The sequence below is a fragment of the Sciurus vulgaris genome, assembly GCF_902686455.1.
Source record: "Sciurus vulgaris genome assembly, chromosome: 4".
NCBI classification, from domain to species: domain Eukaryota; kingdom Metazoa; phylum Chordata; class Mammalia; order Rodentia; family Sciuridae; genus Sciurus; species Sciurus vulgaris.
In genome coordinates, this window is record NC_136464.1 from 171988084 (window position 1) to 172014096 (window position 26013).

General features: G+C 43.9%; 1 protein-coding gene across 6 annotated transcripts in view; it reads right to left on the bottom strand.

The window, feature by feature from the left end:
- Nucleotides 1-26013, bottom strand: part of ABCC4 (ATP binding cassette subfamily C member 4 (PEL blood group)) — a 243002-nt gene that overhangs the window by 65281 nt on the left and 151708 nt on the right. For 5 of the 6 annotated variants that reach the window (XR_013763518.1, XM_079138025.1, XM_079138024.1 and 2 more), the window contains one exon: nucleotides 12900-12979. Coding sequence is in view for 5 of the 6 variants with exons in the window: in XM_079138025.1 (XP_078994151.1) it covers nucleotides 12900-12979 (80 nt within the window). In the remaining variant the exon portion in view is untranslated. Of the gene's footprint in view, nucleotides 1-11161; nucleotides 12263-12899; nucleotides 12980-26013 lie in introns of those variants that run through there. The other variant, XM_079138028.1, reaches the window with a different exon arrangement.

Consider the following 26013-nt stretch of genomic DNA (forward strand, 5'->3'; position numbering starts at 1 on the left):
CACTTTAACCTGGCAGCTGGTATGAATCATTCTCTCTGGAGCTGGCGTTTCCACAGACCATTCCCTCCTTGCAAACTCACTGACTAAACCTCTTTTGTTGCTGTTGAAAGCATGAAAACACTGTGATTCAGTTAAAATGGATGATTTTACTCTTAAAGAGTCAGTAAGACAGAGATCTTTGAAACCAGGGCAAAGCAACCTCACTAACAATCTCTTTTGTCCAAAGGGGATTTGAGGGTGGGAGTGGGGGGCAGGGGTGAACAAACCGTAGAAATCTCAAAATGACAAAGTCATTGTTCACGGGCTTTCTACACACTTTCCCTGACATCTCTACACAATGAAATGCAAGGGTCAGTGGTACCGAGACAAGCCAAGGCAGTTCCAACCCTTATGCTTCTATAAAAGCCAGTGACCCAGCCTATTATCCCCAGTCTTAGGCTGGCTTTGTTCTCAATGCCCAGATGCAGAAGCTTTTTCTCACTCCTCCCCCAGGAAGAGATGACTGAGGACACCTCCTTCCCATTTTCTTTTGCTTGGGCATTTTCACCTCATAAAGCCGCAGTCGATGTGTTTTGTGTGTGGGGAGGAGGCAATGACACATCCCGTGGTGGTCCCCACCACCGCCTGCATTGGTGGCTCAAGTAGCCTCAGGATTAGCCCTTTGTGTCCCATGAAAGGATATGAAAAGTCAGTTATTTAAGCTCAGTCAAGCTGTTGATTTTTTTCTTTTCTTTTTTTTTTTTTTTTTTTTTGGATGAGGGGTGTGTGGGGAAGAAAGGTTTCGCAATTCAGTTCTCCTCGATAAATTACAGCGTTTTGCTGAGGGCAGCTGTGCGTGAGTTTGCAAGCTCAGAGCGGTCCCAAATTTGAAACAAGGAAAACTGACAGGCCCAAATCCCACCTCTGCATCATAGGTTCATTTTCATGTTTGTCCAGTAGGAAGACCCCTGGGAAGTGATGATGGTTAACTATAGAATTTCAGATCATTGAAACTCTACTCACTGTTATTGGGGACCAAGGAATTTTCTCAAGCACTAAGGCAATCACATGAATATAAAATATTTCACATTCCATGGTCCCTTCTGAAGACAACTGATACTGTAACTCTCAATGAGAAAACAGCCATTAAAATCTTCAGGGATAACGAACCTAGAATCTGGGGTACAAACTCACGTGGTGATATTTGCGGGTCTGGTATCTGCCTAACAGTTACCTCAGTACAAGGGGATGTGACCTAGGGCTGCTAGCAGATTGTTTCTCCCATTTAAAAAAAAAAAATGTATTATCAAAATAACTACCCCTTCTGTAGTACATGTTGTGTGCTTAGATAATACTCTAAGAATTTGCTGAAATGGTACTGGGGTGTGGTTCAAAGGTAGAGTACTTGCCAGCATATGCAAGGCCCTGGGTTCAATACCCAGCACCCCCAAAGGAAAAAGAAATATACTTCTATATATTTTTTAGGCCGCTGTGGTAGCACACACCTGGATTACCAACTCCTCGGGGGTGAAGCAAGAGGACCACCTGAGCCCAGGAGCAACATAGCAAGGCCCCCTCTCTAAAACAAAACAAAACAAAAAATAATTTTACTGAAGTAATGCCATTTCAGTCTCACAGCAACCCCTCTGCCATCGGTATTTTTTCTCTCAGTTTTATGGATGCAGAGTGTGTGGTTTCGGAAGAGCAGAGAGAAGTGATAGAGCTGGCAGTGAAATTACGAAGGTGTCTGAGGTTCCTCCACTCCACCCTACCGATCCTTGAATCTCACTTATACTGCAAGCGCCACCCAGTCATGCACATCCGTACCCTCGGCAGCACGCTCAACCCTCATGCCAACAACACAAGAACCCAGGGAACCAACAGCGTTTGCAGAAGCAATTTCAGGACTCTTGCATCCTCAGGTAAAGCATACTAAACAGACTGTACGCATTAGGCTCTTATGTACTCTCCCTCTTCCTCTGGAACTGCTAACAGCTCCAATTCTGCCAGCAACTACAATCTGACTAGACAGCAACACACCAAGTAGCAAAGGCAAATACCATGGTGGTGCGCACGCTTGTTACCGGCTTGTGTGACACCGTGCCCCAGGGGAGGAGTTATCCTGCAGTGCGAACCCACTATGCAGGATCGAGGGCTTGCATTGACCGTACTTTGGTATTACTACCTGGATGTCCCAAGAGAATCACATTGAAACAGTGTCCCTGCCTGTCCTCCCCATGTTACTGCAACTCCTGGTCCTCTCTTGTTCCTCTCTGTGCCCTTCTACCTAACACTCTAAAACTAAACTCTTGAGACACTAGTCTCCCTGTGGTCTGACCCCTTTGTGTCCATCGACCTTTATCTCCTCTAGTGCCTTGTCTCAAGCTTCTTGATGTGGCTGTTCTACACTGTGCTTCCCTGCAAACACCCCGTGCTCCTGGGCTTCCTGCCATGTATGCCTCTCCTCCTCTACGTGTGGTTCAGGAAACATCTGAATGCCTTCCCCAACTTCCCTAGACAGGTCACAGAAGAAGCCTGCGTAGCTGCTGCAATACGAATATGTAGGAGACCAGCCCTGAAACAATGCAAAACCTTAAAATTCTGCCTTAACTTAAAAACATGTATAGGAAGAGAGGAGAATGGGAATGGGAAAGGCAGTAGAACAAATCAGACATAACTTTCCTGTGTTCATGTATGACTATGTGGCCAGTGAAACTCCACATCATGTACAACCACAAGAAGGGGAAGTTATACTCCATGTACACACTCTACTGTCATGTGTATCAAAAAAGAACAAACCAAAAAAGAATATATAAAAAAATACATGTACAGGGTCTGATGGTGGAGTTTCTCACAATCTTCCTTATGTAAACACACCAGTAATGCACCATCTGTAGCTTCCGAGACTCCTGGGAAGCTCTAAGTACAGAGTCCTCTTCTAGTCCTCCATTGTTCCCCTGCCCCATTATTCTCATCCACATCTAAATCAGGAGGAAAAAAAACTTACTAGTGAGGTCTTTATTAAGTCTTCCCAAAGCCTTCAGGTTGTCAAACCACTCTGCGACTTGCCATCCTAATCATCAGTTCAGATGGTAAGTATGTTATGAAATTACAAGGACAAGTAGCAGGAACAAGTTTAGGATGAACAGCAAGTGGCCCTGGGGCGGAGTGTGGCCCTGAGCGGCAGCCCACTCACTAGGACATTCTGCAGAGAGAATGCCAGCACCGCCCCAACCCAGCGGAGGAGAAAATGAATGAATGGACAAAACGACGAGAACTGCTGACTTCTTCCTTCTATCGAGACCACTTACTAGCAATGGAATTAAACAACAGGTTAGAGCAAGTCGCAAGTGGCCATCTTAACTTTTGGCTTATGAAGCTCTAGAGGCGATGCCATTGGTTTCGCTAACTTCATCTGCATCTCTCCTGGAAACAGAAAGCCTCAGAGAAAGAATCCAGTCATGCAACACCATCGGGTTTACACTGGGCACGTGGCTGGTGAATAAGCCTGGGGGTCCCTGGCACTCCCCAACACTGAAGGGGTCAGTCAAAAGCCAAGGGCAGGAATCCCACCACGGCACAGCATGGAAGGAGGCCACCTGCAGTCCAGCCAAGACGCAGGGACCAAGCATCAAGGGAAGAGGAGGAGCCCACAAAGACTTCCAGGAGACCACAAGCAGCAGAGAGAAACCTGAAAACAAGGACAATTCAGAGAACAAGCACCACGTGTGCATGAACCAGATTACTGGCCTTATCTTCAGTGAAGCCCACCAACTGGGAATGACAACATCTTCAGAGGACACGGACACAGACCAACACACATCCTTACGTTGCAGGATATTACCAGGAGAGCGGCCCCCCACCCGCTTGACGCCCTTGCCCGGGTCCAACCGTTTCCAGGTTCAACTATACATTCTTTTTTTTTTTTTTTTTTTTTGCGGTGCTGGGGATTAGAACTCAGGGCCTTGTGCTTGCAAGGCAAGCACTCTACCGACTGAGCTATCTCCCCAGCCCCAACTATACATTCTTCAGAGAAGTTTTCATAGCTGGCTAAAATGCCAACCCAGGTTCAACGAGAGCAACATACATCATACATTCCAGCCAAGAACATTATTTTCCTCAATTTACATTTTAAGATGTACATCAATATTCGATTTGAAAGGGTCACGTATTGAAAACGTCATTTCTCCTTGAGGTGGTGTATGTGTATGTGTGTGTGTAAGGGCAGCCTATTTGTCTGAAATCAAACGTATCAAAACTATCTTCCCAGAAAGGTATCACTAAAACATAACACCAGAAAGGGGTGCTGCCTTAGATTCTTTATTGACTGTTTAAGAATACAGAAATTTTAAATTGGATATTCAATTTAATTAAATGACAGTTTTTTTAAACTATCTTTTATTTGTCAATGGATCTTTATATCTTTATTTATATGTGGTGCTGAGAATCGAACCCAGTGTTCCACACATGCTAGGCAAGTGCTCCACCACTGAGCCACAACCCCAGACCCTAAATGACAGATTTTTGTTAAATAAAAAAGAGAGACACAGTATTTAAATTTAACTTTAGGAAAGAAAGGTATGTAAGGGAATCCCATGAAAAACTGAAGGGAGATCAGTACAGTAGAGGAAAGGGATTGGGGGAGGGAGCAGGAGAAAGGGGAAATAGTGAGGAATGACTGATACTGGCCAAACTACACTGTTCCATCACGTGCAAATATGTAACAAGTCCCACCTTTATGCATAATTATAATGCACCAATAAAAATAGGGAAAATAAAGTTAACTTTACCATACCTATGTAATTATCTATAAAGAACGCCCTTCCAGTCAACAGTATGAGTACGACGCAGAATCACCAGTTGTTCAATAAGTCTTGAAGTTAAGTTTCAACATGAGCAATGTGTGTTCGCTCTTGTCACAGCCAATATTTTGCCTTAGTTTACACTTTGCTACTCCAGAGCTGCGCACATCACCACCCAAACAAATGTGCAAAAGACGTTCCCCTTTTGTGCTGAATTAAGAACTCTTAGATAAAGACAACTCCACTCTGCTTAGAAAATCAAGATAACCAAACAGAAAAATTGAGTAAGTTCAGTCTTGTAAAAACAAACCTCACATCATCCTGACCTTGGCCCTCAGGCAGTTGCGAGCCGGTTGTCCTACAATTAGGGAAGCTTGCTAGAGGGAGGAAGCGCCCATTCCAACTGCAGAGCGCCATCTCTGCACTGGTGGACACACAACAGTTTGAGGCCTCAGAGGTTATAAAGCTAAGCACTGACCGGCCTGGGTTCTATAGAATGCAAGCCCAGAGACTCTCCTTGAAGAGACTGTTTATTTCAAATTGTTGACAAAAGACACAAGAAAGTTGAAGACAAGGAGAAACAACCCTGTGAGATAGGATGACTTCTCCTTTTAACACGCAATGTGGACATGTCCATCCTTTAAGCTGTCCTTTGATTTCCCCTTGCACCCAGGGCAGAGGCCAAGCCCCTTCCCCTGGGTCTGAAGGTGGTTTTGCCCTCCTACCTCTCATGTCTCCTCTTCCTCAGATCAACACGGGGCTCTTCCTGGGGACAAGTCACCTGTTCCTCACCCACCCTGCCCCAGATCTTTACACGACAGTTTCCTTCCTTATTGTTCAAACTCGGCATCACCTGCTCCTGGACCCCCGGACCCCACGGTTCCAATGGTCACTCCTGAACACACGCACCAGCACCATGCAGGACCCAGCTGATGTACTTTACTGGCTTGTCCACTTTTTGTCTCCTGCATTAGGATGTCAATTCCTAGAGGCCAAAGTCCTCCTAGTTCACTGCTCCACACTTTGATTGTAGAAAAGTGCCCAGCTCACAGAAGTGCTCCAGGAATATGAACTTACTGGTTTCAATGAGATGAGCCCAGGGAACCAGACTCAGTGACAGGCCCCTTCTCTTCTGCAGGACACAGAGACTGTTTTGTGATAAAATGGAGAAAGGAAAGAAAGTGTCCCAAACAGGGAAGAAAGGCTTTGGCTGGTCCTTGAAGAATACATGCAAAAATGAGCTAAAAGTATACAAACTTATAAGACCCACACACCCAGACATACACGCCACACATTAAGCACAGCTGGCACAGGTTTCTTTCTAGGAGTTGAAAGAAATTAGATTTAAGGACTAGGGAACTTGAATTTTATTTTCTGCTTGCCCTTTATATCACAAAACTTAGGCAAGTGAACCGAAACAAATCTATTTAGATAACAGATTCCAAAAGGGTGCTATTAGGTGAGAAAAAGGTTTAAGTCCCTGTTCTAGGGGGCCAGATGCTCCCCAGCTAGTCCCAGAGGAAACCATAATCTGATTATCCACTGAGGAGACTCACTAGGACATAGTCCAGTCTCTGGTTCAGGGGAGAAGATCTAGTTTAAGCACTGAAATCGGCAAAGATACTGGCATTTTCTAAGCAAAGAACAAAGATATCTGATGATTTCAGAGGATCAGGACAGGCTAATCTCTAGAGCACAGTGAAGGCAAAGACAGAAGGAGTTGATAAAGTACCAGGCCAGTCTTCCTCCTAGTTACTCAATGTTAAATAAATTACCTGAGATTATATTTAAGAGCAAGAGGTTGGAATTAGCAGAGAAAAGGTATGTGAATGAAGTCTTCAGAAGTAATGGTTAAAATAAACGAGTTTATTAAATATACCAAAGATGAGTAGAGTCATCAAAACCTGAGTGGGAACACGCTTGGCTTTAAAAAAATAACCAACAAAACTCCTCAACCTGGTTTGCCCCCACCCCCACCCCAAGGTGAGAACAGAGAACAGAATGGTCACGTGTAGAAGCTTCTGGCAACCTGTGCAGCCCCACCACTCACAGGGCCTTTCCCTCTCTCTCTGCCCAAAGGCCCCTTCTCAGGGAAGCTGTGTGTACCTGGGTCAGGCCCCGCACTGCCTCCCTTCTCCCTCCAGGACTTCCTAGACTTCCTAGGTGGCACTTGGACAGTGAGCACTCACACTCGCTAGGGGAAGAACTTCTGGATGCCAGGATCCTTCAGGACGGCCATGGAGGAGAGGGCTTCCTGCCTTGCTCCTCAACGCTCTCAGGCCATCCCACTCTAACCCCCTTTCCTGAAGGGACAGAGGAAGTCCGCAGTCATCTCTGACTCTTGTCCAGCCTTTACCCCTCTTGACTCTGCCTCACCTGTCCCTTGACATATGCAATGCCTGCACCAACACATCCCACAAGAACTAAAAAAACCCCAGAACCCAGCGACACCTCCGCACACCCTAGATTCTACACAGGACTCTCTCCAGTCCACTCGGCTTTACCCTTCCCGTAGCCAGGTTCTGGTCTTCTTTGACCTACTCCTGCTGGTCACTAGGGACCCACCACCCTCACCCAACAAGCTGAAGTCTTGTCTCCTGTCTTCTCCTTTCTGTTTGTTACACCCATCTTCCTTTGGCTTCTCCAACACCAGGTTTCTTCCTCTCCTTTCTGCTCACTCTGTGGCTCTTCTGTTTCTCTCTCAGCTTTCTCTTTAAATCCCAAGCCTTCCACGGCCCTTCAAAGTGCTTCCCTGCCTCTGGGCGACCTTATGCACTGCCATAGAGTCAACTGTTACCTCCTGAATGAAGGAGATGCAGGCTGTACACTGGAACCAGCTCTCTCTTAAGCACTCCTACTTCCAACTACCCGGTGCACACCCACCTCTGGAAGTCTCATGGGCTCCCCAAGATAAGACTACTTGTAAAGTGCAGACCTGGGATTGGAAACACGTCTCATGCAAAAGTCTTAACCATCCTCCCACAGTGTCCCCTCTGTTGTAACTTTACCACACAGCTTTGTACTGCTAACTTTCTGTGGGTCCCCCCAGCAGTGCCTCAGAAGACAGAATTCCACTCCACTCAGTTTTGCATCCCCACGGGGCATGCTATAGGAATAAGAAATACTAAAAAGCTTTAGCAATTCTTTTAAAAAATCATGTATTTAATAGAAATGTTTTCCTGTTGGGAGAAATCTCAAGATTTTTCATAATATATCTAGCTGCAAATAGAGTCATAAAACATATCTGCCCACCAAATATCACAAATATTTATAATTATTAAATTTGTATGAAAAATTACTTTTAACAATAAAATTTTAATTGAAAATGTTATTAAAAGATCACAAATATGGCATCTACTAACAATTCAATCATTATTTTAAGAAAATGAAATTTTGGATTTATGCTTCTGTATTTGCGCTCATCACAAACGTAAAAATATGAATTTCAATGATTTCTCCTCTGCTTTATTTTTAGTTTACCCAAGTATATTATTTTTTGAGGGCCAAATTCCTGTCAAAGGGTCTCCTCCCTCATTGATTTCTCATATCTGAGGTCTAGATGAACATCTTTATTTGTATTCAATTCCTAGTTTCATAGAAATACCAACTTTTAAGCTGATAGATAACTTGGTTTTAGAAATCTTGTTAATATTCACAGAAGTTACAATTTTTCAAACAGCAAAGGAACAGAATACATTTGAACAATACTTTCTAGGCCAGAAGTGCAGGGACTGTCCCTAGCTATCTTACCTGAATTCAGGGCAACCCTAATGGGAACCTGCAGGTTGTATTCAGGCCTTGTATTCTATACACATTATTTGCAATGATATATTTAAGTATTATGATATATTAGGAAAATTCTTCCATTCTGGTCTATGCTTCTAAGCAGCCTCATCAATCAGAAACTAACCTTTTTGGTTACGATTCCACAACCGGTCCACCCCAGGCTTAAAGTCTCCCAGGCACCTCTCCCCCCACCTACTCTGAACTTTTGACTCTGCAGCAAATGGCATGCGTTTTCCAAACTATTTTTGTGTCACTGTTTTCCATAAGCATTTTACAATAACTAACAATACAAAAACAAATGCTCCTCAGTGCTCACACAATTATAAATCTTTTGTTAAAGTAGAGGGACAAAGTTAGGAAACAATCCCTACCCAGGGAAGGAATCTGCTTGTCTTTTAAACAGGATTTCCTTATCTCAGTCATTTCATCAGGAGTCATAACTCTATCCCTGATCTCTGACGGTTTCTATGAGCACAGTTACTCTGGACATCATGTCACTAACAGAGTGACAGTGTTGTGGTCCCTCACCAATTCCTTAGCATGGACTCAATGCGAACACTTCTATCCCAGTGAGCCACTATTCTGAACTCTAACAAAACAACCAAACCATCATGACCTTACAGAAAAAGTAATCAAACATGCACACTCTGGATATGATACTTTGCAGGGATAAACAGAATCATATTATTTATTTCTATAGCTATTCCATTTTAATTCTCGAAAAAGCATGAGCATATGCATATCTTTAGGCAGAAAAAAAATTACAAACCAGCAAAATAGCCTGATAAGTGGAAAGCTTAACTCCCTATTCATAAAGATATCTAAGTTTTGTCTTTGTTTTGTTTTTGCAGTGCTGAGGATTGAACCCAGGACCTTGTACAAGCTATGCAAGTGCTCTTAACTCTGGGCTAGACCCCAGCTGGATTTCTAAGCTTTGAATTTCGATTTTCATTCTGCTTGTTACTATCCTGCCAAGTTCTTTCTGGCTTGAGAATATCGGATGATGCACAGCTTTCCCAGGTATCAGCGAGCACCCCACCTCCTGCTAGACATCACCCAGGGTATTACTTACTGACAAACAGCCCAGTCCTTGCTAAACCCCACTGTCTCAGTCAGACTCAGCAGCTGAAGTTAGAGAGCTGAGTTTCTCTGCACCCAAGGGGAAGCGGTTGTGCTGTAAATACCCTCAGCATCCCATGAGAGACGCTGAAACCTGGGCCTGACATGTCAACAGAGGGTTCTGCTAATGACATTAAGAACAAAGGCAGACAGGAAATTTCCTACGATCTCAATTTTGAAAGGGACTAACCAACCCTTTAGAAGGACTGATGAGCAGACAAGAGGCCTGAAAAGGCATTTCCCTTTCAGACATCCATGCCACTCTAGGGGGGTGACTGCTGAGACAGATAAGATTCATGCTACCTGTAGGGTTTACCTGATGAGTACTTAAATGCTTAAATGTATGAAAAGGTTGAGTCAGAGTCGACAAAATTTGAACTGAACCCCCCCCCCCCCCCAGATCAACTACTAAAAGCCAAAGGTGAGTGAGTGGGCTGACTGTCGTTTTGACCTTGCTTCGCTTTAATTCAGGAGACTATTTAGAAATGTAAGTAGCAACCCCTTCATTCGGCTCAGCTAGCAGAGCTAATAGGTTTCTAATTAATTTCCAGAAGATTGCTGTTATAACTAACAGGTTTTAAACATTTGGTTGATTGGGGAAAATGAATTGAATATAATGTATTTGATTTGGAAAATTAGTTTTCATTCTATGTGCTTACCATAATAGTGTTTATTTTAAGTTTACATGATTCCATTAAGAGTCCCAGAACACCACTGGTTGTTTTTATCCTTACACAGTCCTATCCAACTTATAAAGAAAAAAAAAAAAAAAAAAGAACCTAAATTAATTTACACTTAAGATTTTTGTTGGCCTTTATTTGAGGGCGAGTTAAATTCATTTTTGTGGCTTTAATAAAACTTTTTGCTAGCTAATATAGCAACAGGCCCCAAATACTTCAAAATGATCTGGGCAATAGCTCAGTCAAAAGCCCACTCATCGAATGCAAATCCTCTGGAGAAAGGCAGAAAGGCTCTGCACACAAGTCAGATGAGCCAGTGAGGGCATTGTTTATGGAGTTTCATTTGATTCCTCCTGACAACCATTTAAACAATGAATGTTGGGAAATGTCCCTCAAAGAATCAACAACAATGGCAGGGATCAGCGCTTTTATATTGAGCTAATACTATTTTTAAAAGGAGAAAATATTTCTTCCTGAAGGGATTATGGGAAGCCTTATTAAAGACACCTGCAAACAAAACAAGTGACAATAGATCTTTATCATAATTGATAACTGAGTTATCCTCTCTATAAAACTCCTTTCTTGGACACAACAACATCAAGATTTACCTTTTCCCGTTGACTCAAGAAAATCAGCTAATTGGGACCAGGAGTATTCAACAATGATACGTTTACCAAGATTATGTGAGTGGATTTAAAAAAAAAAAAAAAAGACCCTCGTCTATCTGGTTAAACAGAAGTACAGAAGTACAACGAGACTAGAATGTTCTCTCCTTCACACTGCCGAGGGTGTTTATATTGAAATTAAGTGGCATCTATTCCTTTCCCTCCACATGCGATACAAAAAAAAAAAAAAAACACATGAGGGATTCTAATTAGCAGGGCTCACTCTGCTAAGCACACAGTGGGCCAGCCAGCTTTGGGAAGCCAGCCTTCGCCTAACTTGCAGTTGCGAAGGAACGCAACCTTTCACAAAATCTTCTCGAAGTAATTAACAATTAGTGTCAAAATGTGTACTTCTAGTCATCTGTATTCTATGAAAAAAATACAACCGTTTCAGTGGAAGACTGCTCCTGGGGATAAATAACATAGCTAAATCCAGCAGGACAAACTTATTACCAAGTAAATTTGGAGAAGGAAAAAAAAAAAAAAAGAATCAGAGGCGCTTGTTTGCAATAAGAGAACTCCACCCGAGTCCCAGGTGAGTCTCAGTTTACTTCCCCTTGGTAAACAGTGGATGCCTTTGCCCATGGGCTATGCTGTTTGCAGCCAGGTATTTGTTGTTTCCTTTCTGTGTGACTAACAGAATTCCAGTATTTATATCAGGACTATTACTAATTTTTCTGACACAGCTCATTTTCCAAATTAAGTAATTTGGGCTCCTTTTTGTCAAAGCCAGTGACTCCAGAGGTTGTCCTAAGCTTGGACTCAGAGAACTTCTGAGCACTAAAGAAAAGGGAGAAGGACCACTAGGCCCAAAGGGTAACTGCAGACCCCACATTAGCACTTCTTGCCCTTAAACCTGGCTCACGGTGAGAACTACTGTCAACTGGCCTTTAGGGGAAGTGAAAAAGGTTCAAACTCGGGATGCATGAGCAGCAGCAGCTGGGATTTTAGAATATGTGCAGCTTTTGATAGATGCATTTCATTTCCAAAATAAACACTTAAAAAAAAATCACTGAATCACTGAAATGGAGGAAGAGTTAAACAAGAAAGAAAAAAAAAAAAAAAAAAAATAGCACTGCAGGAGAGATGAGATGACCTAACTTTATTCTTCAGGACCTCAAGTTCACAGACAAAAACAAATGCTTTATAGAAGGTACTTCTGTGGGATTGTTGGTTTTTTTTAAAAAGACACCTTAAGACAGAGCAATCAACGTGTGAAAAGGAAAGCTGCCTGGAAAAACAAAGAAGACATTTTCTGAGATGACTTTGATCCTATACTCAAATTATTGGCTTAAACATGCTTGCCTTTAAAGGCTTTGTATTTGCAATAACTGCTCTCTATTGTACTTGTTAACAAAGTATTACTTTCACCTTATTATTACTAATCTTCTCTTTGTAAGTAACCACACCTGGTTTTATCCCCTCCAAACACACACACACACACACACACACACAACGGTGCAGTAAATATTTGGCTTTTGTGGTAATACAATGCATAATTTAGTTAATCTGGGCTATCTTTCCGTGAGAGCTGATTGTTTCTATATTATGAAATGTGTTCACAGTAAAGCAAAATCCACGCCAGATACCTGGGAGGCAGGCCGAGAGCCACTTACCCAGCATGTAGCTGCCACGAACCAACCCTGACAGGACTGCGTGGCCACTCCTACACACCAGATATTACTCATGCTCACTCAGCCTCCCAGTCGTAACCACACCTTTCTTCTACAAACATGGCCTTTTATTAAGGCAGCATTGCACATCGCCAGGCCCAGGGCCCCACTCCCACCCCAAATCCTATGAAAAGGCCTTGAGAAAATAGGAACTTCAGTTTTCCATTGGAGAACTTGACGTTCCTGTTACTTTACCTGGATGAAATCTAGAAATGTCAGGGGAAGCAAGTCATCCATATGTCCAATGTCTTTGGAGAAACGATTTAAAATTCTTCCTGCAAAAACAGGATATGAGAAATTATTCATTTCCCCAGATAGACCCTTTAAGAGAGACAATTCGCAAACAAATCAAAACAATATTTTAAATGCATATGTATTTAATATATGATGCATTCATATGAAATAAGCCAATGTCAGTGGCAAAGAAAAAGAAAATAGGATGATACCTAAAGAGAAATAAAAAAAAAAAAAAAAAAAAAAAATACCACCAAATGGTACTGGACAGAGAATTTAACTTGATTTTAAAAATAAGGGGGAAAAAAGTGTGTGTGTGTGTATGGTGGCGGGGGGGTGTCTTGTGACAGTATCAGGAAGGGTTATGGAGTTTTGGAATGTTCCCTTATTTTTTAGATCCCATCTAGGACTTGAATTCAAGTGCTACATAGGTACATCAATAATTGTGAAACACATAAGTCAATCCTAGTTATCATACTAATTTTGCTTTACATATCAGAATTAATTTTCCTAAGGGTACATTTTTTAATAAGTGTAACTGTAACCTCTGTATTCCACCCCCCCCCCCACCCCAGGATGGGTCATGGCACCTCACATTTTGGGAAACCTTGAGTGGCGGGTGTACAACTGGAGCAGGAATCGTTATTTTCAGACAGACGCCAAATGTGACCGATGCAGACTTAAATATCCGAGAAGAAAATGAAAATAACGCTTGGGGATTAAAGAGCCCTTTCTGTCATTGACTAGTAGAATCCAAGAAAAGACTGTACAATCAAGACTTCAGAAATGGAAGGTTGAACTTGTTCTAATAAATATTCTTCTGAATGGCTTCAGGGGATGGTGTGGAGGGTGAGAGGCTTTGAAGGTACACATATGCTGAGTCTACTTTTTTGCAGATATGCCCTGAGAGACATTTCTGTAGTGCCCCCGGACCCCAGCAGCTTCTCTGGGAAGCCAAGCTACAGACCTGGGGCATCTGTGCTCTTCCCAGCATTGGCAGGGGGAATTCCTAGTTCCAAAGCCCTTCACACCACAAAACAGCAGGATCGGCAGCAGTCAGAGGCCCGGCCTGGACTTCCATCACCCCTGCAGTCCTTCCTGGGACACCTGTGCTCCACCAGGAAGCACAGGGTGTTCAAGCCAGATACGAGTTGGGCCTTGATTTTCCTGTCTCAGACGTAGGACATACAGACTTCAGAAAGTATCTACTAGTGACATCTCTGGCAGGCCCTGTGATAACTGCTTAGCCTCTAATAACACCAGCTTTAGAGGGTTGTCCAGAGGATTAAATGGGCCCATGCATGTGAAAGAAGCTGATTACAATGCCAGGCACTTATAGGTGCTCAAAGTAAACAGACAGATAGGTGGGACCCTGAGTATCAGCAGGCTCTGCAGTGCTCTGCCTGGGAGGAAATTCTACGTGCTAAAATGCAGACTCTGACTCAGGAGCTTGAGAGTCCATTTATAAAAAACTCCCAGGTGGCCCTTTCTGCTGTCTCCCTGATGACCTTGGAGGGGCAAGAGGTTAGGAAAGTATTAATCAGACAGGCTTGAAGGAAAGTAAAATCAGGCCATTTTTTGCCACATATTCTTTTGGATTTTGTAGCCTATCTAGTTACTAGTTATTTTTTAACTTCTCAAAGTATCAATATGGAAAGAAGGAAAAACACACCTTAAAAAATTATTAAAGACATGATTACAATGCTTGCTGTTTCTTCAAAGGAAAAGCTACAACTTTTTAACACAGGCAAGTTTCAGACACACAGGTACAGTTCAGCTTTAAAGATGTCAAGAGAAAAATTTAAAAAAAAAAAATTTAAAGATGAAAAGGTTACATAGAGATGAGCAGTCCATGAAAACCAGTCCTTTACCTTTTATCAAAAATAAGAATCTTAAGGGTCTGAGAAACCCAACATTTGCAAACAGCATAAAATACAAGATAAACACAAACCACTGAGAAAAGTCATCTCCCCACACAGCTACTTCAATAACTGAATGTCAAAGATAGTCCAAAACATATACTGCTATTCATCAACGAGCTAGGTACAAAAAATGTGAAATCAGAAGGTTCCATAGTAATTTCCTTGCTCTGAGAAGCAATGAAGAGAAGAAACAGTGTTTGCAGAATACGTCCACCTGGCTTTGTGGCAGACTATTGTAATCAGCTGTGACATCAAGTTCACGGTCCAGCAGTCATTTTCTCAGAGGTCCCCAAACCAAATCCTTGTGACGAATTCTTTCCATGCTCCTGCATGCCAATTCATCCCAATGACATGTGACCCTTGCCGGAATTTGCTGGGGGATGCAAGGCAAAGGGGAGTCACAATTTCCTGGGGGGACCCAGTCCATTTTCTGCCTGTTCTGGTAGAAAGGGCCGGCAAATATTGCCTTCCTGGAATACCCAACTATTCCTGCTGCTTATTTAGTCCTCGTTACCACGTGGAGTAACACTAACTTCTCATGAATGACAGCTCTTCATATACTTGGAGAGAGTTAATCACGGCCTTTCCTGATTTGTCATGAGCAACTCGCCCTTGGTGCCTCAATTATCCCTCGAAAGTCAGTGTCCTGGCCTGGCTGTTGCTTTGGTGCACTGCTCACATGGCTAGTCTTACTTGATGCCAGGAGCCCATGATTACAATCAACACCCAGGAACTGTCTGCATACCTCAAGGGGAAGTGGGAACACCATTTCCCCGTTTCTGCACAAGATATACCCAACCAGGAAGCCCACAGGCACGGTACATTTTGGCAGCCAGAGCACATCCGGACTCCCACTGAATGACAATTCACACCAACACAATCCTGCATCACGCAGGTCGAGTTTCAGGAACAACAGGGGCAATATGAACAACTTGGAGAGTTCATCCCTTCGGACCTACAAATTCCGTATTTTAGGAAGTATCCCACAGTGCAAAGATATTCAAGGTGGCATTATTTGGAAAGTCACAAATGGGAATCAATCTAAATGTCCAAAAAACAGTCTAATGTGTTGTGGTAATTTTAATTTCTATTTACTTACTTTTTTAAACAGTGACTAAGTATTATTGGTATAAAAGTATAAACTGGGAAGGAAAAGGAAAAGAGAAAGAAAAAAGGCAAGGAAGGTTGTGGGGAAGACTGACCTCCATCCATCACATTCAGGACCTACTTCTCTGGGTCACATTTTTCTGTCTTGTCCCCAAGAAAGAATATTATGAAAGATGTCACAAAACTTCTTCTCAAAATGAAATCAATAAGAGAGGTAGGGCTGGGGAGATAGCTCAGTTGGTAGAATGCTTGCCTTGCAAGCACAAGGCCCTGGGTTCAATCCCCAGCACCGCAAAAAAATAAAAATAAAAAAGAAGAGAGTTATCTGAAGAACCGATTCTAGAATCTAACCTCAGCCAAGACTCCTCAGCTTCTGTCTCACCAAACCATCATTTAAGATATGGAACCTCCCATGTCTAATTTGAACCCCATTTTTAAAAAGGCATATTTATAAATAAAAATACTGTGTGTTTGTATTGAGGTATATTTTACAGCTTGTAAAATTTATGCATTTTAGTTACACAATTCAATGAATTTCAGTCATTTTGTTGTGTAGAAATTATCACCTAAAATAAGCTGAAGACATTTTTAACGCCCCCCATAAGATCCCTCATGCATTGTGAGTTCAAAGCCAGTCTCAGCAACTTAGTAAGACCCTGTCTCTAAATAAAATAGGGCTAAGAATGTGACTCAGTGGGTAAGTGCCCCAGCACACACACAAAAAAATTTTATATCCCTCATGCTACTTATGATGATGCCCAGGTTCAGGTAACCACAGAACTCAAATCTACTTTATACCTGTACAGATGTGCCTTATCAGTACCTGTCATATAGGTGGGATCAGTATGTGGTCTCTCATGTCTGGCTTCTTTTGCTTAAGCTAACACTCTGAGGTTCATCCATGACGTGCTACTCTTTGCCATACTCTTTGCCATAAAAACTGTCGCAGGCACCAGCAAACTAGGCCCCTGAGGCCATGACCACCTGACCTTGAGGGTTAACGCGGGTGTGTTTGGCAAACTCTCCGACATGATAAACTTTAATGTATCCACATTTAGACAGGTATAAAGGTACATATTTAGAACTCACTGCTGGTTCTAGAAAGTAATTCTTTTTATAAGCATTGGCCCCTGAGAATGGGGTTGGTAGCTCAGTGGTAAATTGCTTGCCTAGCATGCCTGAGGCCCTGGGTTCAAGCTGAAGGAAGGGAAGAAGGAAAAGAGCAACTGGCCTTTGGGCTGACAGCCTGCAGAGTTGGAAGCGAGAGGTGCCAGGTTTGGGCTGGGCACCACACAGGTAAAGGGGGACCCTCATAGACCTGTAGCCAGTGGTATGTGGAGTGGGCAGGGACAACAAGTACAAGAATCATCATCTTGGTGAGAAGTGGAATCTGAATCCAGGCAGCCTGAACCAAAGAGCATACAGTCCACCCAGTGGGACAAAGAGAATGGACTTGTACGCTCCAGGCAGGGTCCAAAGTACAGGACGTTGAGTGGGAGCCCTGCTGAGTCTGTAGGCTGGAAAGGATCACTGTGTGCAAGGCGCTGTGGGCCTGGGAGGTGGGGAAGCCATTTAAGAAGTATACCTGCATCATTCTACACAAGACAAAGATCCATTCTATACATTCAGCTAGGCCAGCGTGAGAAAAGAACAGGAGCTACAGTGGTCTGTGAGTCTGGCCCATCTTCTTTGCTAGAATAGGCCATCGACACGGTGGATGCTCACAGGAAGGCATAAAACAGAACGAGACCCTGACCAAGACCATGTGAGGTCCTCCTCCTCTGACACTCAGAAGCAAAAGGACTTCAGACAACTAACTCAAATTCTAGTGAGACTCAAAATTTCTTTTCTGTGAAGATGAGGAGGTAATAAATTTCCCCAACTATTTCACAGGGCCAAAGATTAGAAGGATAAGAGATGGTGCTTAGGAAGGCATTGTCTAAATTCACAAGTAGCAAACACGTGCTAGGAGTTCCTGTGTCATGACTATAGGATTTGAGAGCTGGAAGAGGCATGAGAAATCTCCAGAGCTAGTAATTTCCAAACTCTCTTGTGAAGATGCTGAGATACCACCTTGAAAGTTTGCAAGGTAGAAGCAGCAGCAGACACCCTCCCCTTCTCCCATGGCTGCCTGTCCCCTCCGGTCCACACGGAGTCCTCTGAAGAAGGACTCTGCAGGCAAGAGAAAGGTCTGCAACTCTTTGTGGACCTCACTCCTCCTGTTAGAGCCGAGGAGACAAAGACCAACCAAAGTGCTCAGGGAGACTCAATGTTTCATAAGGGGTGGATACCGTCTGCCAGTCTGCTGGGGATTTCCAGGCTGCAGGGGAAAGGAGTTTGGCAAACCTCATTCTTCAGAGCAAAGTCCTTCGCTGGCTCTTACATTTTTCTGAGGATAGTGCCATTGACTGATTTTTCTTTTTCTGGTTCTCTTCCTGAATTTTGCTTTCTTTAATTACTTTCATTTCCTGTTTATACTTATGCACCCCTATCTTATCTCCACTCCTGATCTCCCAGGGCTTACTCACACTCAGCTACCCTACAAAGCATCTAAGCTGTACACAACCAAACTAAACAGAAGCCTTTGAAACTGATCCACAATGACCCCTGCCCAACTTCTCAAGTTCTTCTTCAGGCCAATGCCCAAACACTCAGCAGAACACATAAGTCACTTGGGACTATCTTTATCTCACATCATGACCAGCATGTTTTAATTTTCCATTTAAAATAATCTCATTTGCATCTTTATGTCTTTATCTATCAAATCAATTCTATCAAGTTTTTAGGAACAGTGAGGAGAGGAGACTGACAGGAGGTACCCACCCAGGTTCCCTTCCATTCTTCCTGACTGCTTCCATGCTTGGACTGGGGGACCTTCTCTGTTCATCCATCAGGAAGATCCTCAGTCCCCCACTTGGCTCCATCTACCAAGACAAGTCCTTTCTCTTTCTTGAAAGTCTTGCTGACACAGTAGCTCTCAGGAACCTGCTATGAACTTGAACTTCTTTACTTTTGGACAGTGCTGGACAATGGCACTGCCCTTCTCAGGAACCCTCCACAGCACTGGCCACAGTTAACTCACCCAAAGTGACCAGTGGACCCAACTCAGGGAGTGGCTGCCAAATCATTCAGATGCCGGCTTCAGCAACTGTGAGTCCATGAGAGAAGCAGGAAAGGGGCAGAAGCACATTCAAAGCAAAGAGGAGAGGCAAAGACACCCTGAACCCTGTGACAATGGCCCTTTGCTCCCTCAAGGACCAGCCCCAGTCTCAGGACAGTGAACCTTGCTCCACCTCCTTGAGCCGCCCCAGCCTCCTGTCCACCCCTCCTCAGCTCACTAACTCAGGGAGATTCTGCCTGTAGCAACCCAAAAACCTTGACCATGACAATGTCACTTACCCAAAACCACACTTGCAAAAATTGTTGAATGAATGATGAATCCTATAAGATTTAAATGTCCAAATTATCAATTAGGATTTTTAATAAAGCTTAAAAAATCTTAATTGCTCTAGCAGAACCTTTTTCAAGTGGATTAGACTTCTGATTTCTTAAAACACAGAATGCATACATCTCTTGACAACACAGAACTAATATTTTGAGGCTCAACAGTGTAGTTGTCTTTAAAGGTGGCAATGCCACTGGAAGCTTCTAGTCACCTGCACGAAGCCCCTCACCGAGGACTTTGGTTCTGTATTACTGGGCTCTCAGGAGACACATTCTGCCATGGCTCCGAGCCTGACTGTCACCTCCATTTTGCTTTAGTGATAAGAATGGAGGAGACCCTACAATAAGTGGTGAAAACTGAGTCTGAAATGAGCCTCGGAGACGTAAGCAACGTCCCCCTGAAGGCACAGTGCTTGTGACACTGTTTTGATGAGACTATTCCAGCTTGCTTCCTGATATCCCTGAGGTCTGCACACATCCTCAGGATACACCACAGCATAATCTGTGCAGTGAGTTAACTGTTCGAGTGCACAACGTTTTGCATACACACGTAGACTTACACACCCTTTGTAAACTCGGGCTATATTTTGCACAGGATCAGTAACAAAGTGCCCTGTGTATAATAACATGCTGTCCGCCCATAAGGAATTTTCCAACACTTTTTAAAAGATGAAAATTTTCTGAGCAGAGGCGTTCTTACACAAAACCATAAACAAATCCATAAAATAAACGTAAGAAAAGAGATTCTTACTGAAAAAAGACTATGAGACCCGAAACTTGCTCGGTGACCATCTTCCTGCATGACACTCAGGTGCAAAACTGGGAAGATGGTGAATCCTGCAAACAATGCAGGATCTTATCTTCCTCAGTCTGTAAGCACATCAGGGAACTTATCAAGACACAGAACTTATCAGGACATATAAGAGTGGCTTCATATATTTATTTGTTTATTTTGGTACCAGGGATTGAACCCAGAGGTGCTTAACTATTTGGCCACATCTTCTTCAGTTCTTTTTCTTTTTCCTCTCTTTTTTTTTTTTTTTGAATTTTGAGACAGGGTCTTGTTAATTGTTAGAGCTTCACTAAGTTGCTGAGGCTTGCCTAGAACTTGTGATCTTCCTGCCTCAGCCTCCTGAGCTTCTGGGATTACAGGCATGTACCACCACATCCAGCCAGAGGGGCTTTAATTAGAAATAGTCTAACATCTAACACTATTCTAATCTGCACGCTCATCATCTTGGGATCTCCAGAGCTCTAGGTGGGGCTGAGATTCTGCATTTCCAACATACTCCCAAGGGATAAAGATACTGATGGTCCAGTAACAGGGAAGAATCTGAAACACTTATGTTGAAGTTCCTTCCATATCAAGACGTCAACCTTGTCACCTGCACATGTAAAACGACTGTATTGTTCAATTTCCTTCTGGGCTTCCAGGAGCCAAAGACCAGTGCTCCTCTTAACTCACACCAATTAAATCAGAACACAGACACCCTCAGGAGAGGCTTTTGTCTGGGCCAGTGCCGAGGACAGAAGGAGCACAAGGGCACACCGAGTGGGTGGACGAGGCCAGTCTTTCTGCTGCTGAGGGCAAGTGGTTTTTCTTCTTTCACTGTGGAGTCTCTCCTTCCAGTGCTGCGTTTCAGGCTGTCTTCTCAACGGTGTTTTCTGATCGTGGGACATCTGCTACCACGGCAGGTGTCAGGTTATCATTCCAGTCACTTCCCTTGTGTCGCTCTTTAACTCATCTTTCTGAGCTCCACCAAAGGGATTTGAGATTTCCAGCTGCAGAATGAGCTTGGGTACAGCAACCTAAAGATGCCGCCATGACCATGTGGAAGCTCTCTAGAAAGCCAGAGAAATCCAGAGAGAGCAGGCTCCAGGTGCAATAGAGTGGGAGCAGCTGTCAGAGAAGGAGGGAGGGATAGATGTGCAGCAGATGCAGACCCTGCAAGGGCCAGAGAGCAGACGCAAAAGATGGAAGGACAGACAGGGGAGCAGAGGCAGGCACAGAGCATGAGAGTATCACAGTTCATCAGAAGAGTATCATAGGTCCAGCCTAGCCTTACAGATAAGCCTGCAACTTCTTGAACTTGAAGTAAACTCAAATATCAAATGCCGTTGAGTTCAACGGCAGCCTTACAAGGGCACATGCAAACCTGGACCGCTTTCTTAAGGTACTAAATGACGGGCCCAGGAGGGTGCTGAGGAAGAGGTCCCCTGACCTCCACTTATAGCCCCTCAAAGACCCCTTCTTCCTTGTCACAGCAAACAGGGTCAAAGCACTGACAGTTGTTTGTCCTTCCTCTTCCTGCCTTACCTCCTTATGCACCAGAGAAACCCACAACTGGGTTCTGGTGGCAAGTCTCAGACATGCCTCCTGCTTGCTCTCATGGCACCCATGGGACAGGGGAAGCCACACAGACTAAGGGAGACACCGAGCAAGTGGTCCCAGTGACACAGGGACAGACGGTCACCAAATGTTCCGGGATGTTTGTGTCTCCTGGGAGTTCAGATAGAATCGGGGTGGCAGGGATTCTCCTATGGTGGTGTGAAAGAATGTCGTTCTAGAATAAATGTACTATGTTTTCAAAGTCCAGTAGTCTCTGGCCTTTTTACATAATTAAGACATATTAAACATATTCATTTCAAGGTTTTATTATGTGACAGATTGGAGCAATGAGTTTCAAAAGTACATGCATACTCTTTCCTCTTCTCATGAAAGCTTCCTCACTTTTTTCTCCCACCTGGAAGACGCCAGGTGGGACTGTCAAAACAGGAAGACCTGTAAAAATCCCAGTGTCTTCAAGACCAAGGGCAGCCTTGAGTCTCTCTGGTCCATCCACCTCCAGCTCCTTCTGCCTCTAAGTCACAATGTTCTCTTACCTTGCACTCTCTCCACCTGCTCACCAATTAGGGAGAACGCCTTACCCTCTCTTCAGAACCTACCATTTCAAATTAAAACTGCATCTGTCTTCTTGTCTGGTGTCATCTGGGCGTTTGGCAGCAGGTAAATGGGCTACAGCATCCCCCTCCCCATCTGCAGGGGATATGTTCCAAGAACCCCCATGGATGCCTGAAACCATGGACAGTACCAAATGCTGTGTATTTTCCTACACATACATAACTATGATAAAATCTAATTTATAAATTAGGCACAATAAGAGAGTACCAATAATAGAACAGAACAATTATAACAATGTGCCACAATAAAAGTGAACATGGTGTCTCTCTCTCTCTCTCTCTCTCAAGAGTCAAGACAAATATTAGTATTTTCAGACTGCAATGGCCATGGGTAACTGAAACCGCAGAAGTGAATCCGCAGAAGTAAAGACCCAGGTAAGGGGAGGCTGTTGTATAACAGTGTAGCCGGTGTACACACAGTGACACAGCATGACATGAGCACACACCCCAGAGGCAGAAGCAAGAATGCTCAGGCCATGCACCAAGCAGGCCACAACAATGGGGGCCACTGCCAGCAGGGGTGGGTCCAGGGCTCAGGCAGGGCCGGCTAACACGCCTTCATGATGGGAATAGGGCCTGACAATTTGGAAAAGGGCAGTTTGTCCAGGTGGGAGGAGTGACATCTGTGAGTAGTAAGAGGCAAAGGGAAGAGGGCCAACAAGATTTGCCTGGCTGACAGGAAGAGCACCACCCAGGGTATGCTGAGTCGAGAAAGGACTTAGGTGCAAAATGGGAGAGGAAAAGGACCAATGAGTGAGGGGCCTCTGCTGAAACCCCAGTCTTCAAAGCCATGTGTGTAAGAAGCCAAGTGGAATGAGGACCAGGGGACCTTCTACACATTTGCCAGATTGCTTCTACGAAAGATGACCACGGAGTTCGACCTAACCTCTGTGTAACAGGCCCACCTCACACCATAGCAAAGGATGCCCGAGACTCACTCTCCTAGTCATTTGGGTTCAGTCACAGTTTCTAAAACCACCAGATGCTGGGCACTAAGTTAAGTGTCAAAAACCCTATAAAACCTGGTGTACACATTACCTCCAAACTAGGACACAGATACTATCTACACTTAAGGACAAGGCGGCTGAGGCTCCCAGACAGTAAGAAATTAACTGGAGGCAAAACGGGTGTGAGGCACCCATGCTGGGATTCACACCCAGCATTGCAGAGATTCAGGAAGTCATGTAAATGTCAACACATCGGTGACACCAAGCTACCTTACTGGACACATCTGCCAACTCTATTAAATACCTACTAATAGGATGCACCAATGAAGTCATAGGCTGGGCTGGCATTACAGTGGGGTAAATGGGGATGACTGACCCAGCAATGGATGGCCCAGGCCCCTTCTGATTGGCTGCTGGCTGCAGTGCTGGATGCTAAGCCCTCTGGCTGTCACTCCTGGTTAGAGGAGTTTCAAGAATCCTCTCTTGGCTAACCATAATTAAAGTAAAATATTTAAAATAACTCCACCTCAGAATTAAATTACATGAATTACTGTAGGCTGAAAGAATTTATTAATAAGGGAGCAAATGAATGAACAAGGACAGGGGCTCTGATAAAAGGCATAACTGATTAGCTAAGTCCAGGGGCTTGAAGGCTACCTCATGCCAGGTCTTATCCTGCTGTGGGGCTCAGGGATAGGAAGAAGCTAGAGGATCATACTTGAAGGAGTGGATACATCTCGCAAAACTGCCTCAATAAGTCATTTTGCTGCAGCAGCCATTAAACGCTTTGCTATGGCAAATAATCAGTACTTTACATTTTCTAAGCATGAGAAAGAGAAAAAAGTCAGGAAGAAAGACCAGGCCATTTCCTTTACCATGATCTTATAGACATACCACCAGGAGTGAGTCTGGCCTGGGCCCTTGGTATGGCCAGGGAAGTGCAGGTCTCTGGGTAGTGCAGGTCCCTAGAAGACTTTCCAAGATGGAAGCCCTGAAACACTTCCCACCTGGGGAAAGCTCCAGAGCCCTTCCACTGCAAAGCGCCCACATATACAGTGTGGGGATGATTCCAGGGGATTCCTAAACCATCAGTCACAGGAAGCAGAATGGCCTTGGAGCTCCAGTCAAGAACTTCTCTGATGCTAAGAGAACAGGAAACTGCCAATTACTTGACCTCTCCTGTCATCGGAATGTACCACTTCTGTCCCCAAGAACAACTTTTTTCTTCTCTGGCATCCCTTGACTGTTACTCACGGCCAAATGCTCGTAAAAATCTCTCTAGAAGGATGACTGTGGGTAAATACAAAGGCCTGGAAATACCCAGCAGTCTCAAGAATGTGCCCACAGAAATGGCAGCAGCAATACCCACTTGTAATGCCTTCATCTAAATGAAGAATCCTCACTTCCACAAAGGCCAGCGCTAGGCTCGATCCCTGAGGTTACCATGAATGGAAATTAGTATCTGGCAGGTAGAATCAGCTCTTTCTCTCTCCAGTACACATACCAGTATATGTAATTCTCAAAAATAGGACAGCAAAACATTTGGTGTGAGAACATGACTGGACTTGAAGACAATGGGTCCTCCCACTCCCCACCCCATGTAAAGCAGGAGTGCTGGAAACAGATCAACCAACACCCAAATCTGATCGTCAGTTCTATCTCCAGAGCATCATTTTAATATCTGGGAACCGCCAACAGATGTTACACCAAACTGGCTGGGCTGTGTTAATGTAAATGTGCAGACCTTTGTTGGGATCAAAAAAGGAAAAAGTACACCATTAAAAACTGGTGTATTGGGGGGACCATTTTCAACAACCGTATTACTTCTTTTAAACGTCAGCATAAATTTGGCAGGCGGGGAAATCGTGCTGTGGGTGCTATAATTCTATTTGTCCTGTTAGCTGCGAAAGCCTCGGATGCACAACACCTCTTGTCAAACCGTCTCCTTTTTCTCACAGGGAACTGTGACCTCTTCAAACACTCCACAGGCCTTTCCAGCCTGGCTCCTGCTCCTCTTCCCATTGTGGCCGTCACAGATGAGTTTAGGGACTTGTGCAGCTTCCAAAACCAGTAACCCACTATCAGCACGTTAGCTTTCTTGTTGACTTTTTCTGCTGCACCCGACACTGCTAATTACCCTGTTTGAAATATTCATGTTCACTGGTTTTGGGGATATTATTGTTTTTCTTTCCATATATCTATCCCTCATCATTCAAGCTACCCTAACCATTCTTAAATCCAAGGGCCTCCCTTATATCTCACAGCTTTTGCCTCTAAGAACTCTATTTCCCGGGCCAAGGGTGGTCTCATGCCCCCTCTCAGTGTAAGCTCTTCTCCAAGGACAGCAACTCCCAAACCAGAATGTCAATCCACTGTCTTTCTTCTCCCTTACTCTTAACTTTCAACACACCCGGCTGGTGAATCTCTTTTCTTCTCCCTTGGGTGTTGAAGACGCGTGTGAAAGTGTAAGATGTTTTAAATGAACTGAGGACAAGTCCGATGACTTAAAGAGGTTTGATATGGTCCAATAATAACTTCAAATGAATTTCAACATTTAAAAAACTTTATGGACTTATGCTATAAATGTGAGTTGCCCAAACATTTTTATATATAAAGAAAAAGATACAAATTCAGATTCTGAGCCCTTGATCTTTAGGGACCTTCCATGAGCTTTTAAGCAACCACGGCAGTTGA